This window comes from Neophocaena asiaeorientalis, unplaced genomic scaffold, assembly GCF_003031525.2.
Source record: "Neophocaena asiaeorientalis asiaeorientalis breed wild unplaced genomic scaffold, Neophocaena_asiaeorientalis_V1.1 scaffold381, whole genome shotgun sequence".
NCBI lineage: Eukaryota > Metazoa > Chordata > Mammalia > Artiodactyla > Phocoenidae > Neophocaena > Neophocaena asiaeorientalis.
In genome coordinates this window covers 3,046,297-3,060,993 of record NW_020172812.1, presented here as the reverse complement: position 1 = coordinate 3,060,993, position 14,697 = coordinate 3,046,297, and the positions used below count along the sequence as shown (strand labels likewise).

The 14,697-nt window shown below is 44.9% G+C and overlaps 1 protein-coding gene across 4 annotated transcripts in view; it reads right to left on the bottom strand.

Annotated features, from left to right (window-relative positions):
• ARHGAP25 (Rho GTPase activating protein 25) overlaps positions 1–14,697 on the bottom strand; it is an 84,661-nt gene that overhangs the window by 38,441 nt on the left and 31,523 nt on the right. For 2 of the 4 annotated variants that reach the window (XM_024741617.1, XM_024741620.1), the window contains exons 1-2: positions 11,522–11,668; positions 6,098–6,297 (exon numbers count right to left, since the gene is read on the bottom strand). In XM_024741617.1, coding sequence (XP_024597385.1) covers positions 6,098–6,297; positions 11,522–11,597 — 276 coding nt within the window. In that variant the 5' untranslated portion in view covers positions 11,598–11,668. Of the gene's footprint in view, positions 1–6,097; positions 6,298–11,521; positions 11,669–14,697 lie in introns of those variants that run through there. The other 2 variants (XM_024741619.1, XM_024741618.1) reach the window with 1 other exon arrangement.

The following is a 14,697-nucleotide window of genomic DNA, read 5'->3' as shown; positions in this document are numbered from 1 at the left end:
CATCTCCTTAGACCTCAGAACAGCCCCCAAATCAGAAACATGGCAGGATGGCTACTCCCACATTACAGATGAGGAAACCAACACTTTCAAAGTTTAAGTAACAGCACGAGGGGGCACAGTTAATTGTCCTAGAGTTCCTTACTCATAATTTACATTTCACTAGCTGTCGTAGGTAGGGTGTCTGATTCTGAGCTGAGTAAACAGTGATGTCTTGTTTCTAGAACAAACCGTGGATGAAAAGGATTGGTAGCAGAAAAGCTATAAAGGAAGAGTCTTAAGGAACTCCCAGATCAGCTCAGAATTCTGAAAGAATAAATGTTTCTTGGGGGTCTATAAATGCAAATGTCTAAGACTGAGTGAGAAAAAGAGTAGAAGCGAAAGCAGAAGAGGAGGGTGGGGTAGAGAAAGGGGAAGAGAAGGAGGGGAAGGAGGGGAGCTGGGGGAAGGAGGACAAGAGGAAAGAAAAAAAATTCTGCCTACACTTCTCTAATTTTATTACTTAAAAATAACCACCACCTACATGCTCCCCGCCATCTTTAAATAATATCAGTGGCCTCAGAAAAAAAATGACCCTTAGATTGTGCTGCTGGATGGTATGTTCAGGAAATTTAACACGGAGCCTGGCACCTAGTAAGTGTTCAATAAACGGTATTTACATACTTTGTATTTTATTTTTACTGTTTTTGGATAAAACTATCAAATAACCGTTTAGAGACAAACTTAGGAGAGGCAGGTACCCCTGAAATGACACTTTCTTTATCTTCCTACCAGGCAGTGCTTCCTCCTGTCTGAAAAAACAACATAGTGTTTTATCCTGGTGACATAACTCACAGCCATTATTAAAAGTTAAACTATAAGAACTTACAATGAAATATTTTATATTAAAAATAAAGGTAGTACTACTCAGAATTCATCACTTTCTAATTCTCTTTTTCTTTTTTTTTCTTGCAATTCCCCTGAGACACAATTGACATACCAGACTGTCCAAGTTCAAGGTGCAGAACACAACGATTTGACCCACAAGCGTCATGAAATGATCACCACAATAAGTTCGGTGAACATCCATCATCTCATATAAATATAAAAGAAAAGACAAAAATTTCTATTTACCTAATTATTTGCTCTATTTTACTATTATTTCTGTTCGTACGGTCATTTACATCAAATCTATCTGTGTGGTAGAAATACTACCTAACACTGCTACTGTACATCTCTTCTCAACTCTGTGTTCAGGGATGTTGGTAGCTTGAATCAGCCACAGTGGGAGTATTTACACAACAGAAATTGGCAAATGCTGTGTCCAAAACAACTCCCCTACCACAGGGCTGCTGGTTAAACATTTCCCAGCTCACCCCTGATAGACAACTCTCTGCTCTAACTTCAGAGAAAGCAGGTGAGGCAATGGAACATCTAAGCCAGGACTGTCTAAAACCATCATTGTAGCAGAGACTTGAGGGCAATTCACTGAGATTCTGTTTTAAACAACTTCCTTGACAAAGAAACTTTTGGAATGAGTTATAGGAAGCTAGGTCATGGACTTACAGGGCATTATACTGTTAGGGCTAGACAGACCCTTCTGAGAACTCAGAGGAAAAACTGCACAGACTGCCTTCTCCTGAACCCCAGGGTCCCCTCGAAGAGCACATACAAGGGTGCATCATAGAGGGCCCCATAATTTACTTAATCATTCTCCTTTGTTGGACATTTGGTCTACTGTTTCTAATTACAAATAGCACTGCATATATCTTATTATTTCTTTTGGATAGCTTCTTAAAACCAGAATGACTGGGTCATTCTGGATATGATATATTTTGGCTTTCAGAAATCTGGCCAAATTGCTTTCTAGAAAGGCTGCACCAAGCTGCACACATCATCAGTATACATGAGGGCATTTTTCATCTGATTGCTTTAAGATTACTGGAGTGATTTTTGTTTTTTGAGTTTTTTAGGAATCAGAGTGTATGTGTGTTCTTTTTAAATTTACAACTAATTTATAGTTTAGTCATAGAGAAAGAAGAAAAGTAAAAGTTATGTGTAACTCCGGTACTCAGAGATAACTCAGTTAACATCTCTGTGTACTTCTTTCCAAGCCTTTTCCCATAAATTACAGATTCATTGTTTTTTTCCCCTCAAGAATAGGATTAGCGGGCTTTCCTGGTGGCGCAGTGGTTGGGAGTCCTCCTGCCGATGCAAGGGACATGGGTTCGTGCCCCGGTCTGGCAGGATCCCACATGCCGCGGAGCGGCTGGGCCCGTGAGCCATGGCCGCTGAGCCTGCGCGTCCGGAGCCTGTGCTCCGCAACGGGAGAGGCCACAACAGTGAGAGGCCCTTGTACCGCAAAAAAAAAAAAAAAAAAAAAAAAAGAATAGGATTAGCATATAAATCGTCCCCTGCTGTTAACTGCTTTTTTTCAAAGCAATGATATTATGGACATCTTTCAATTTCAAAAAGTATTAATTTAAGACATCAACAGCCGAATTATATCCTATCGGATAGATATATAAAAGTTGCCTCACATAACTTAGCCCCTACCACCGGGCATTGTTTCCACATCACTATTATAAACCCCTACATTAGAAATGCAGGGTCAAAGAATTTGCATTTCTAAGAGGCATATTACCCTCCAGAAAGGTTGTACAGATTTTCATTTCCACCAGTTGTGCATGAGAATTCCTGTTCCCTGGTCTTTACTAACATTGGAATTTCTAGAAAATCTTTGCCATTTTGATAAGGGGACAATGGTATCTCATTAACTTCCACTGCATGTCTTTAATTATGACTGAGTGGAGTTTTTACATATGCTTTTTGGCTATTACGTTTCTTTGGGAAATTGCCCATTTATGTCATTTACTCATTTTCCTATTGCTGTTTCTTATAAGATTTGCGACTATTTTAAATAGGAAGAATAGTTGTTTACAATTTTTTCTGTTTACTTTTGCATTTTCACCTTATTATTTTGGTTTTTAAAGTACAGACGTTTCTATTTATGTAATTAAATCAGTCTTTTCCTTGTGCTGTCTTTGTTGCTATGCTTAAGAAACACCTGCTTCCCAAAGATCACGCAGATAATTACACTTTCTTCTAGGATTTTTATGAACTCGTTTTCACACGTTAAGTCTTTAACCCATCCAGAATCATGAATGGTGTGAAACATAGTGTGGAAATAGACCTTTATTTTTTCCCAAGAATTTAGTTCATATCTTTCATTTCACATCTAGATATTTGCAACGTCTATGAATCCCAAAACAATGTTAAATGATAGCATAATGAAAGTATTTTATTTTGAATAGACTTTTCTTTATCTTAATAAAATAATGATGGATATATGAAAAGTCTACAAGGATATCCACTTAATTCTTGTTTGTTATAATAACATAGAAAAATCAGCCCAAATACTCAACTACTTTCTAGGAGGAAATTGGTTAAATAACTTATAGAATGTCCATAAAATAAGTTATTTGGCCACAACTAAGAATTACATTGTAGAATAATATTTAATAATACTGGACAATATTCAAGACATATTGTTAATTTTTAATTAAAGAATACTATTATACTAATTTTGCATTTAGATGAGTTTCTAAATGTACATGCATAGAAAAAACTGGAAGAATTGAGGATTTAGGTGGTTATTTCTTACTGAAGGGATAATTATTATTTTCTACTTTGTGATTTTCTGCTTCCTCCAAATTTCCAACTATATACCCATATAGCTTTTGTAATCGAGATATTCACATCCATATAAAATAAAATATTCTGAGAAATTATCATTTTATTCCTTTTTAAAAAAATACTTTTTATATCTGAAATGAGTTTTGGATTTTATCAAATGCTCTTTTCAGCCATCTATTTAGGGGTTGTGTGGGTTTTCTCATTTGACTTCTTGATCTCGACCTATTGGTCTGATACATTAATAGGTTTTCTAAAAAATAAACCATACTTGTCATTCTAGAAGAAGCTCTACCTAATTATCAGACTAATTTAACCCTGAGAGGACTCAGAGTTTCCTCCTCCAAAAGTAAGGGAGACAAGCCAGGACCTCCAATAATTTATTTTACTCTTTGACATCCGTTTATATTTTTACAAAACAATTTTTTACATGTGCTTCATATCATTTAATCCTGTGACAGATGCAGGCCAGGTATGATTGCCTCATCTTACAAAAGACAAAATGAGGGGTCCAGAAAAATTAAATAATTACTCGGCCAGATGGTAGTAGAGCCAGGAAAAGAACACAAGCTCCCTGCTACACCTCACGGAAGTAAGCCTCACTGAACTTCCCTTTCTGCTGCTTTGGGAAGGCTAACACATTATTGCCATCTCCCTCACACTCCTCAGACGGGAAGACTTCCTGCCTCGGCTATTAATGTACCAGGAACCCCATCTTAGCTTGTAGTTGCTTGCCTCTGATAGGGTCTGTTCATAAAGTGAAGAAAGTCTGGTTACCACGCACAGGACACTGGGCAAGAACCCAGGCAGTGGTGGGGTCTCTGGCCCCTCTCCAGCCTCTGCAGGGACAGACACTCACAGCCCTCTGAGTGGGGGGCCTGATTAACTGGGCACTGCCGATGCCTCACAGAGCCTCAAGCCTGCCCTTAGAGAGAACTGTCCTCTTCCAAATGACCTTCTCTCTTCTTTGCTTACCCGGCCATCCACCTTCAATATCCTCACCCTTCTTGGGGCATTTTTTCTGGCTCCAGAAAGTTTTAGAGTCTGTCCTCCCTAATAAGTTCCTTGCCCACTCTTCCACCTCCACAGGCATGACTCTAGAAAGGGTGTCCAGTCCTCCTGGCTGCCTTGAGACATACAATTTACACCTGGGGTCTCTCAGCTGTTAACAGCATCCCCTTTTGCTCTCATTCACCACGATGGCCACGAGGAATCAATGAGGCAGGAAGAAAAGACCCGGGCCCAAGATTTACAATCAAAGCCCTCTCTAGCCCCATCCACTCCATCTGGAAGCCCTGTTTGCTGTATTTTCAAGTATATCAGGGATCTGATCATTTTCTTCCAGCCCACTGAGATTCTAAACATAGTAACCTCTCACCTAAATTACCCTTATACCTCCTCCCTTCAGCCTTGGATCTATTTTTGAGCGTGGTAACCAGAACCATCTTTTTACAACATAACCCAGGAATGACCCCTTTCTGCTGGGAACCTTGCAAGGCCTGCCATCACCCTCAGTGTAAAGACTCAAGTCCTTACAGTGGACTACGATGTCCTTTACAATTTGCGTCCCAACCCCCAACGCTCCACTCTCTGACCTCATCTCCTCTGATCCTTTCATTCCCTAACTCTGCTGCTCCCACGCTGACCTCCTTGCTATTTCCCACACACATCAGACATGCTCTACCTCAGGGCCTTTGCACTGGCTGTCCCCTCTGCCTGGAGTGCTCTTTACCCAGAGATCTGCCTGGCGGATTGCTTCTCCTCCTTAATCTTTGCTCAAATGTCCCCTTTTTCATGAAGTCATTCTGGCTACCCTTCTTGAAATTGTACCACCTCACCCAAATGCTTGATCCTCCTAGCCCATTCTATTTTTTCCTCATAGAACTAGTCATTTTCTAACAAACCACGTAATTTTCTTATTGATTATGTTTATCTTTCTGCTTCCCCCCTCCCCATCTTCTAAGTTCCACATGTCAGGGGTGCTTATCTGTTTTAGTCACTGAGTTATTTCAACTCCCTGGAACAGTGTCTGGCGCACAGTAGATGCTCAATAAATATTGATTGAACAGACAAATAAATGAAAGCCCCAAATCAATTTTCCTGAACCCAAATCCACTCTCCCTGAGCCCTTGTGCTCCATATTCCCATCAAGACCACGCTGCCAACCTTGACTTAGCGCTGCGTTTAGGAAGAGCCCCAGCGCTCATCTTGGGGCTCCGTGAAGGAAGATCACCCTGTCATCTCTGCAACTCAGTTTATGTATCTCACAAAGGGTGAGAAGGAGAGAGAGAAGTCCTTTCAAATGGACAGGGGTCGCATCCTAGTAAGAAGCCCCCCTGCGAGTCTGTAGTGCTCTCCGGGGCTCCACCCACCTCCCGCACCCAGGAGGGGATAGCCCTGGGAAGGGGGCAAACAGCCAGGCTGGTACCTGTGGCTTCACGTCCTCCTCGTCCTTGTAGTAATAGAGCTGCTGTGCCCTCAGCACGAAGTACCTCTGCTGCCAGTTTTTCACGAGGGACCTCTGCTTCTTTAGCCAACCCATCTTGATGGGTCTTTCCAGTGGGTTGGGGATGGATGCGGGGTGAAAGGCCGCCATCTGCTCTCCGGTCATCACACTCCTTGACCGAGCTGTGGAGAGGGACAGACAGGCGGGCTGACAGGGGCTGTGAGCAGTGTGCAGGGAGGGGCCGGGAAGCGCTGGGCCCCAGCTAGGCCGGGCTCAGGGGTCCAGATCTGCAGCAGAGAGGATGCCCCGGAACCCAGCGGGCTAGCCGAGGGGCTGGCTCCCATCAGTGCCTGCCCTGGGGCCCTACACCCTCAAGGTCCGGCAGCTGGAGTCAGCGCCCTCGTTCTGCAAAGCCAGAGATTGGCTGGAGCCTTCTGAAGAGGAAGTGGCCGCAGCATCTGACAAAAGGTGCTTCCTTTTTCCTGCGTGGGAGTCAATATCTGACAAGAGAGGGGAGAAAATAATGCCTCTTGCTCTCAGGGTTCAGGGTGAGTCCCACACAGCTGCAGAGGCAGTCAGAAGCTGCCTGGCTTCTTCCTCACAAGGAGTCACTGTGTTCCCCAACCTCACTGTCCAGTACTGCCCTGCCCCAGCGGCCCCCCAAAGCCCCCCGACCCCTGACAACACAGCCAGCATGCAGGATGCCAGCACCTCCTGAATCTTCCTGCCCAGTGTCCTCAAGTACTCTCTGTTCCCCGCCCACGGAGAGTGTTCACAGCCCTTTCTGCTGGACCAAGGGCCTCCCTGTAGCTGCCTTCCTACTACGTTTTCAGTTGGGCTGTCCCTCCCATGGGGCTGACAGCACACAAGCATTTGAAAATGACGTGAATCTGCCACCAGGACACAGATGCAGAATTTGAATCCAGACCTCCCCAACCCACTGCATCCTGTAGTTTGCTTTTGTTTTTCACATAAGAGCTCTGCCTCTCATCAGATTAGATCCAGGTGTCTGCAGCTTGTCTCCATGGTAACTCCCACCCAGGATAACCTCGCCTTTCCTCCTCTCCACAGCGATCCATCAGCCGGCCTGTGGTCCCCTGGGAGTCAACATGTCCTTCCTCTGATTCTCCCCTTCCTTCTTTCGCAGCTGGTTCAACAGTTCCCTTAAAACCGCATTGGAGCTCCGTGTCTCCTCGACCTTATGCGGTATGCTCCACACTTGCCAGTCCCCAGTGGTTGCATTCTCCTCCTGGCAAGGAAGTCTCCATCTTATAATCCCTTTATCCAGCTTTTGTCAGTCCCCAGAACATTCACGAAGAAGCTGAACTAAGCCAACTCCACTCTCATCCAATCTCATCTCACCTGGTAATGACCAGTTTTTCCTTTCTTTGCTTTTTGACCCTGGGTACATTATGCAACTTTGAGCCTCAGTTTCCTTGCTTGTGAAATTAGGATCATCGTAGCCCCTATTCTGTGGAACTGTTGTGGAGATTAAACAGGTTAATATATATAAACCACTTTGCACAGTCCCTGGTCCAAGGTGAGCAAATGTCACTCATTATTTTTATCAACAGATGACTTTACTTCCTACTGCGAAGATGGAGATCATCTTCGAGAACCTCCTAAACTTCCGTCTTCGTTTCAAAATATTACTACACTGTCAAACTTTCCCTCTTCCTCTATTCCCATTTTCAATGCATTGAATCAACAGCTTCTCTCATCGCTTTTGATGCCTTTCTTTCTATCTCCCTCTAGGCCTATAGTTTTTGTCTTTTATTTATATTCATGACTTGCTTTCGAATACCAGAATTTTATACAGCATTACAGAGTCTTTCTTCCACTGAGTCTAACTGGATCCGGAATTATCACCCTATTTACATAGCTCATCCTGGATTGCTGTCTGAAGTGGACTCTACCCTTACTGGGCTCCCTCAACCCCACAAGTGGTCTGCGCTCCTGTCACATACCCTCATTCCCAAGGTGCCAACTTGCAGTCACCCCTCGCCTCCCACCAGGGACTGGAGAGATCATCCTATGCTATACACCAGGGCACAAGACACACTTGATTCAACCTCCTATGAGACAGATATCATAAGAGTGCAGATACCCCCATACCCCGTTGCAGTAAAAAGTAACTTGACATTTTGATGAAAATTTAGCAGTGTGTTAGCAAAGGGTTTGCTTTATATCCATGTGTCCCGGCACGCCAGTTAAGAATTTTATCTTTGATCTTAATCTTCAGTTCATTGCAATCTTCAAGACATTCCATCTGAGCCGCAAGGCACAGGGATATTAGCTCGGTGCTTTGTGACAGCCTGGAGGGGTGGGATAGGGAGAGTGGGAGGGAGGGAGACGCAAGAGGGAAGACATATGGGAACATATGTATAACTGATTCACTTTGTTATAAAGCAGAAGCTAACACACCATTGTAGAGCAATTATACCCCAATAAAGATGTTTAAAAAAAAAAAAAAAAGACATTCCATCTGTAACTCAAAGAACAGCCACTCTGGAGCTGGTCACTTGCTCTAAGGCTGTTTAAGTGATCTGAAGGAAACAGAGGAGGGTTTGGGCAGGAATACAGTGGGGAGGAGGGAACTGGAAGAACCGTACCCAGCTCTGTGTCTCTCTAGGTCAGCAACTGTAACATGGAAAGACTCACATTCGTGCTAGAAACAGGGCAGAGATGGAAAGAATGGTTGGCACACAGAATTTCTGAAGAGTGAGGGATTCTGGCAGACGCACGGGGATTTTCCCTGCCCTCGGTAGGCTCTGCCCAGCCCAGTGTGACTTCTCTGCTCAGCCAGCCGAAGCAGTATCAGACTTGCGAGGGAGGTCTTCTAGGCTTCTAGGGTGACACCACCAAAGGAGCCAGCGCAGGAGAGGAGGAAAGCAGGTGGGTGCCACGTGGTGGCTGTGAAGACTCAGGTCCCCGCAGACTCAGGCTACCCCCAGAGACCCACAGGAACTGTTCGGACTGCTCTAGAAAATGGGAGAAACTGAAGAACTCCAACAAGAATTGGAGAAGTAGGATAGGGGGAGCGGGGGCCAAAAAGACACCGTAGACTGAAGAGAATGAACCCAGCACAGAAGAATTCAGCTGCTGGGATAGCTCTGGGAAACTTTTTTATGCTCTGTAGTGGCCAAAACAATAATAGCAAAAACAAATATGCAACACTCAAAACCTCCCCCTAGAAGCATCTGTGCATTGCAGAATGGCCTGGCGAAGGAAGAGTAGATATGAGAATGTTATGTTCTCCTACTTGGCCAAGAAGGGTCTTGATGTCCTTGTGACAAGTAGGTGAACACTTTGTCCGTATGCATGGGATCAAGGTCTTGGCTAACCATCTGTTATATTTCAGAAACGATCCCATTCACCCATACATCCACCATACGTGATATGACTGTGGGCACTGGGCCTTGAGCACAGATGGCTCAGAGCAAACTGACACTGCTCCAATCAGGCCTGAACACTGGGGAGATGACAGCAGGGGTTCTGATGAGACAGTAACGAAGCAGGGGCTCCTTCCGTCCCATATCAGAGCCGTCTCCCACCTCGGCCCTCAGTATGGCTCATCGGCCAGCCCTATCATGAGGTGATTCAAATAGCAGAGAAGAAAGCCTGGTGGACCCTGAGTCGGACTTGTTTTTGACGACTTTCCTCGTTCGTTCCTTTGAACAGTCTCTCTTGTCTGTGGGTGTGACATGTTCCCGGATAAAGTAAACAAAGAGATCTGTTACTATTTCTAGAGCTGTTTCTCATAATGAAAATAATAACCGTGATAAGCTTTGCTTGTGAGCCAGTCATCACATACAGAGCGCACGATCCCAGCCCTTCGGGAAGGAGGTCTGAGCCAGGCTGTGGGCTGGAGTGGGGGCCGAGGGAAGACCAGCAAAAGGCCGGTAGCTGGAAGGCAGTTGCTAAGAGTTTGCAGAACACTCTAGGGAGGTGGGAAACCCACCCGTACTCTAGTAGATAAAAAAAGAACAAGCCCCCAGCACTGCACTGTCCAGTACTGTAGCCACTTGCCGTGACTGGATACGGACATTGAAATGAATTAAAATAAATTAAGTTCAGTTCCTCGGTCACATCAGCCGCATTGCAAGTGCTCAGTAGCAGCCCATGTGGCTCATGGCTACAGTAATGGACAACACAGGAAGAGAATATTTCCATCATCACAGAAAGGTCTATTGGTTGGCACTTCTGGGAATCTGAATAGTACCATTACCAAGCATGAGACAAAATGGGCCATAAAGGTGTGGGTAGCATTTCATCAAAGAGAGAAATCAAACTGGAAGGTCCCGAAAAGTAGCTTCTTTTCAGAGTGAGAAGTTCAACCTTGATCTGAGAGCTAACAGGGAGCCATCTCACGTACCTAAGCAAGGGAGGTTCATGATAAAATAGAGACAAGTTAAGTAATTGAACCGCAAAGGCTGCATTTTGGTCTGCAGGTGAGGGAGGGTGAGAAGAGACATAGAAAGAAGACACATGAAAGAAGTTCCACAGTCTCAGGGGTGCTGTTTCTGCAGTAGAAGGTAACTGCTTTTTGCCCCAAGTTGGAGCGAGAAAAAAATTAAAGGAGGAAGTATAAACAGGGAAGTCAGCTTGGGAGGCATTATCACTTCCTCTCTTTATCTTCTCATCTTCTGACTCCACCCTCCCCCCACAGAAAATCAATCACAAAATCTTCTAGGGTCTACTTCTGAGATATTTCTTCCATCTTCTCTCAACTCTGCATGAGTTTAGATTCTGTTTTAGAGGCTCCGAACATGTGAGATGGGAATAGTTCAATCAAAGCTGGAAAACCACTGAAGGTATTTTCTCAATATGTTGATCTGAGCAGTGCATTAGTCTGGGAACCTTGTTTAAATAAAGTTGAAAAGGGAGTAAAATATACATAGCTTACCCCCAGACACCCTCTCCTGAGCTGTAGACTCATCTACCCGACTGCCCGCAGGTACCTCCGTAAGGATCTCCAGGTCACGTGATGCTAGTTGAACTTACCGTCTTTGTCCCCCTACCTCCTACCGCTCCCCTGGCTTATGTGACAAACACACCCAAGCCTGCTTTTCTATGGTTTGCTGTGACTGACTTTTCCCCGGTCAACCAGCCAAACCAGAAGGCTGACCCATTCCTACAGTCCTCACAATCAATAGCTCTCTTTCTCTCTGATCCCTTCTCTCTACCCCTACCTGGTTTTCTTGGCCCATTTATCCTCTCCCTGGATTGCCGCAATAGTTCCCTGTCCTGTCTCCCTCCTACCAATCTCATCTCTAATCCACTGATGACATTGTTTGTGACATGGTCCTTCTGAAACACAAATCTGATCATGTTACTCTTTGACCTAGAAGCCTTCAGTGACCCTCCAACATCTTCATCCTAAAAGATGAAGACTAAACTCCTTACCATGGGGATCAGAGTCCTTTGTGATTCTCCTGTTGCATCTCCTGCTCTCTTCCTGCATACCCATTCTGCACGCCATCCATGACGGTATTCCATTCCCTCTGCCGGACTCTTCTCCCCACCCATTCTCACCCACGCCCAGTTCTTGAAATGTTCTTGTTCATCCTTCAAGACTTACTTCCGGCCACACCTCCCATGAGAAGCCTTCTCAGCCCAGCCAGACTGAGTCACACCCTGGGCTCTATTCCCTCTTAACTGGGGACACATATCCTTCAAATCACTTATCATCCCTCCTGGTGCTTTCTCTTACTCTGTCTTCTCTCTCCACTTGAACTCTAAGAAGACAGGGGCTCTGCTTTCATGCTTAGCCTTGTTCACCCTGTATCCCCCACATCCAGCACAGTGCTGACAAAGAGAGGGCAGGGTGAGGTAGCAGAGAGCACAGGCTTCTACATATGCAGCCTTGGGTGAATCGTGTTCTGTCTCTGAGAGCCGGTTACTTTCTCTGTGAAACTGTGATAATAATACATAGCTCGTGGAGTGGCCAGTCTATAAGGATTAACAAAGATAAGTGGACGGGCCCCAGCCAATGTCTGCCTCTTAAAACATGGGCATTAAATGGAAGCTATTATTGTTAGCAGTATTATCGTAGGATGGACTGGATATTATGTGAAATGAGAGAAAAGGAAGAAGAGATGAAAGGGAAGAGAGGAAAGGAGGGAGAGAGAATGAGGAAAGGAAAAACGGAAGACTAGCTGGACAGTGTACAAAATTCCAGGTGTGAATCCGGAGGCCTGAATTAGGATGGCGGCCAGGGGAATGGAGAGCGTAGGAGAGGCAGTGATGAGGCAGGCCACCAGAGCTCCATAGCTGGCTGAACAGGAGGTGGGTGGGAGTTTGGGGTTTGGGTGGCTCAGGTGAGGGGCCTTCTCCATCCATTCATCCAATGCACATTGGCTGAGCCCTTGGCACGCGCCGGGAGCAGTGACTGGGTCTGGGATCTAAGATCAACCAGACACAACCCTGCCCCACAAACATTCAGAGACCTGAGAGACCTGAGAAGCTGGGAAGGAAGCAGAGAACGTGGTGGGTTGGAATAAGCAAGAAAGTCCTGTTCTGGGTGTGATGATATATGAGGGTGAGGCCTGTGGGTTCAGAAGGAGCTTACTGGGGAAAAAGAGGTGCAAGTGAAAGGCAGGATGTGAGAATCTCTGATCTGGAAAGTAACATAATAGATGTTCAGAAATCAAAGAAAAGGCTGATCCCAGAGGAGACTAGCATTAACTCAAGGCACCAGAGATCAACTTAGATACAAGACAGAGAAGGTTACTGTTTGCCTTGGGACTTTACAGAGAGCTTGCATTAGGTATCAGTGTGGGAGAAAAGAAATGCAGCAAGAAAATCCACTATCCCCAAGAGCTTAGCAATGGAGCAGGGGTTGCTTCCTGGAAGGGGAGTGAAAGGAGAGAGGCTGCCATCTTGTGCCAAGCAAATATCCAGGACCAGTTTTGGTCCATCTCACACCCCTGGGCCAGGAGCTGTCCTGGGGGAGAAGATGGTGCCCCTGGATGGATGGATGCAGCCACTCTCCAGGGTAACAGCTTGATGATAGGAGCACCAACTGGGTTTCAGCCCTGCTCACCCTTTCTGCCAAAACTCTTGACCATGCACTTACACAGACATCCACGTTCTGCAAGAGGACTCTTAAGGACATAAAGCACCGTTCAGAAGCAAGAGGTACTTTACAAAGAAGTGGGGGTTTTTGGGGGGTTTTTTTTTGGCGGTACGCGGGCCTCTCACTGTTGAGGCCTCTCCCGTTGCGGAGCACAGGCTCCGGACGCGCAGGCTCAGCGGCCATGGCTCACGGGCCCAGCCGCTCCGCGGCATGTGGGATCTTCCCGGACCGGGGCACGAACCCCTGTCCCCTGCATCCGCAGGCGGACTCCCACCCACTGCGCCACCAGGGAAGCCCACAAAGAAGTGTTTGAGTTTCTGATCTCAGTGTTCTCTCTCAGAAAATGATATTTGGCTGTGTAGGTGAGCAGAAGGCCCTATGGCTCAGGAATAAATATCTTTTTTTCTTATTTTTTTATTGACGTATAGCTGAATTACAATGTTGTGCTAATTACTGCTGTACAGCAAGTGACTCAGTTATGCATATATACATTCTTTTTCAATTCTTTTCCATTATGGTTTACCACAAGATATTGAATATAGTTCCCTGTGCTATACAGTAGGACCTCATTGTATATCCATTCTAAATGTAAAAATTTGCAGCTATTGTACTAACCCCAAACTCCCAGTCCATCCCTCTCCTTCCCCCCACCTCACGCATGGCAACCACAAGTGTGTTCTCTGTCTGTGAGACTGTTTCTGTTTTGCAGATATGTTCATTTGTGCCTTATTTTAGATTCCACATGTAAATGATATCATATGGTATTTGTCTTTCTCTTTTTCACTTACTTCACTTAGTATGATAATCTATAGTTTGTATCCGTGTTGCTGCAAATGGCATTATTGCATTTTTTTTTTATGGCTGAGTAGTGAGGAACAAATATCTTTGTGCTTTTATTGCACGTCTGCAGGTTATAAGGTGCTAGAGCTATGGAGAGGTTCTTGAGGGCAAAGACCACGTCTTATTCATTTTAGTAGCCTGAGGACCCTCACTGTGTCTGGCTTAGAAAAGTTAATTGGAAGGAACAAAGAGAGGAAGAAAGTGTACGTGTGTGTGCGCGTTTATGTTGAATAAAGTTCAAATAGAAAATTCATAGGATGGATTCTCTACAACAAAGAAATTCATATCCTTTAAATTAACCAATCAGAAAAATTTCTTGGGCATTTCTTATGTGCAGGGCGTGGTGCTAGGTAATGTGCAGAGTTTAAAAAATAGAGGAAGCTCTCTAAATTAGTGAACTCGAGATTGTGAGGCTTCAAATATTTGCTCTGCACCCTGGCACACAAAAATGCATTCTACTGCACCCTGCTGCCAATAGCTGCCTCCATCCCAGCCCTGGTTCTCGATGGGCCAGAGCTCTGTCATGTTCTCCTTGTATAAAGAAGGAGATTCATAATCAATCAAAAACCATGAAACGTGAAAAGACGGAGGCTCAGGTATCAGAAAATAGGTTCCCAGGGGCAGGGATTTTTATAAATTTTTTTCACCAATCAAACCACACCTT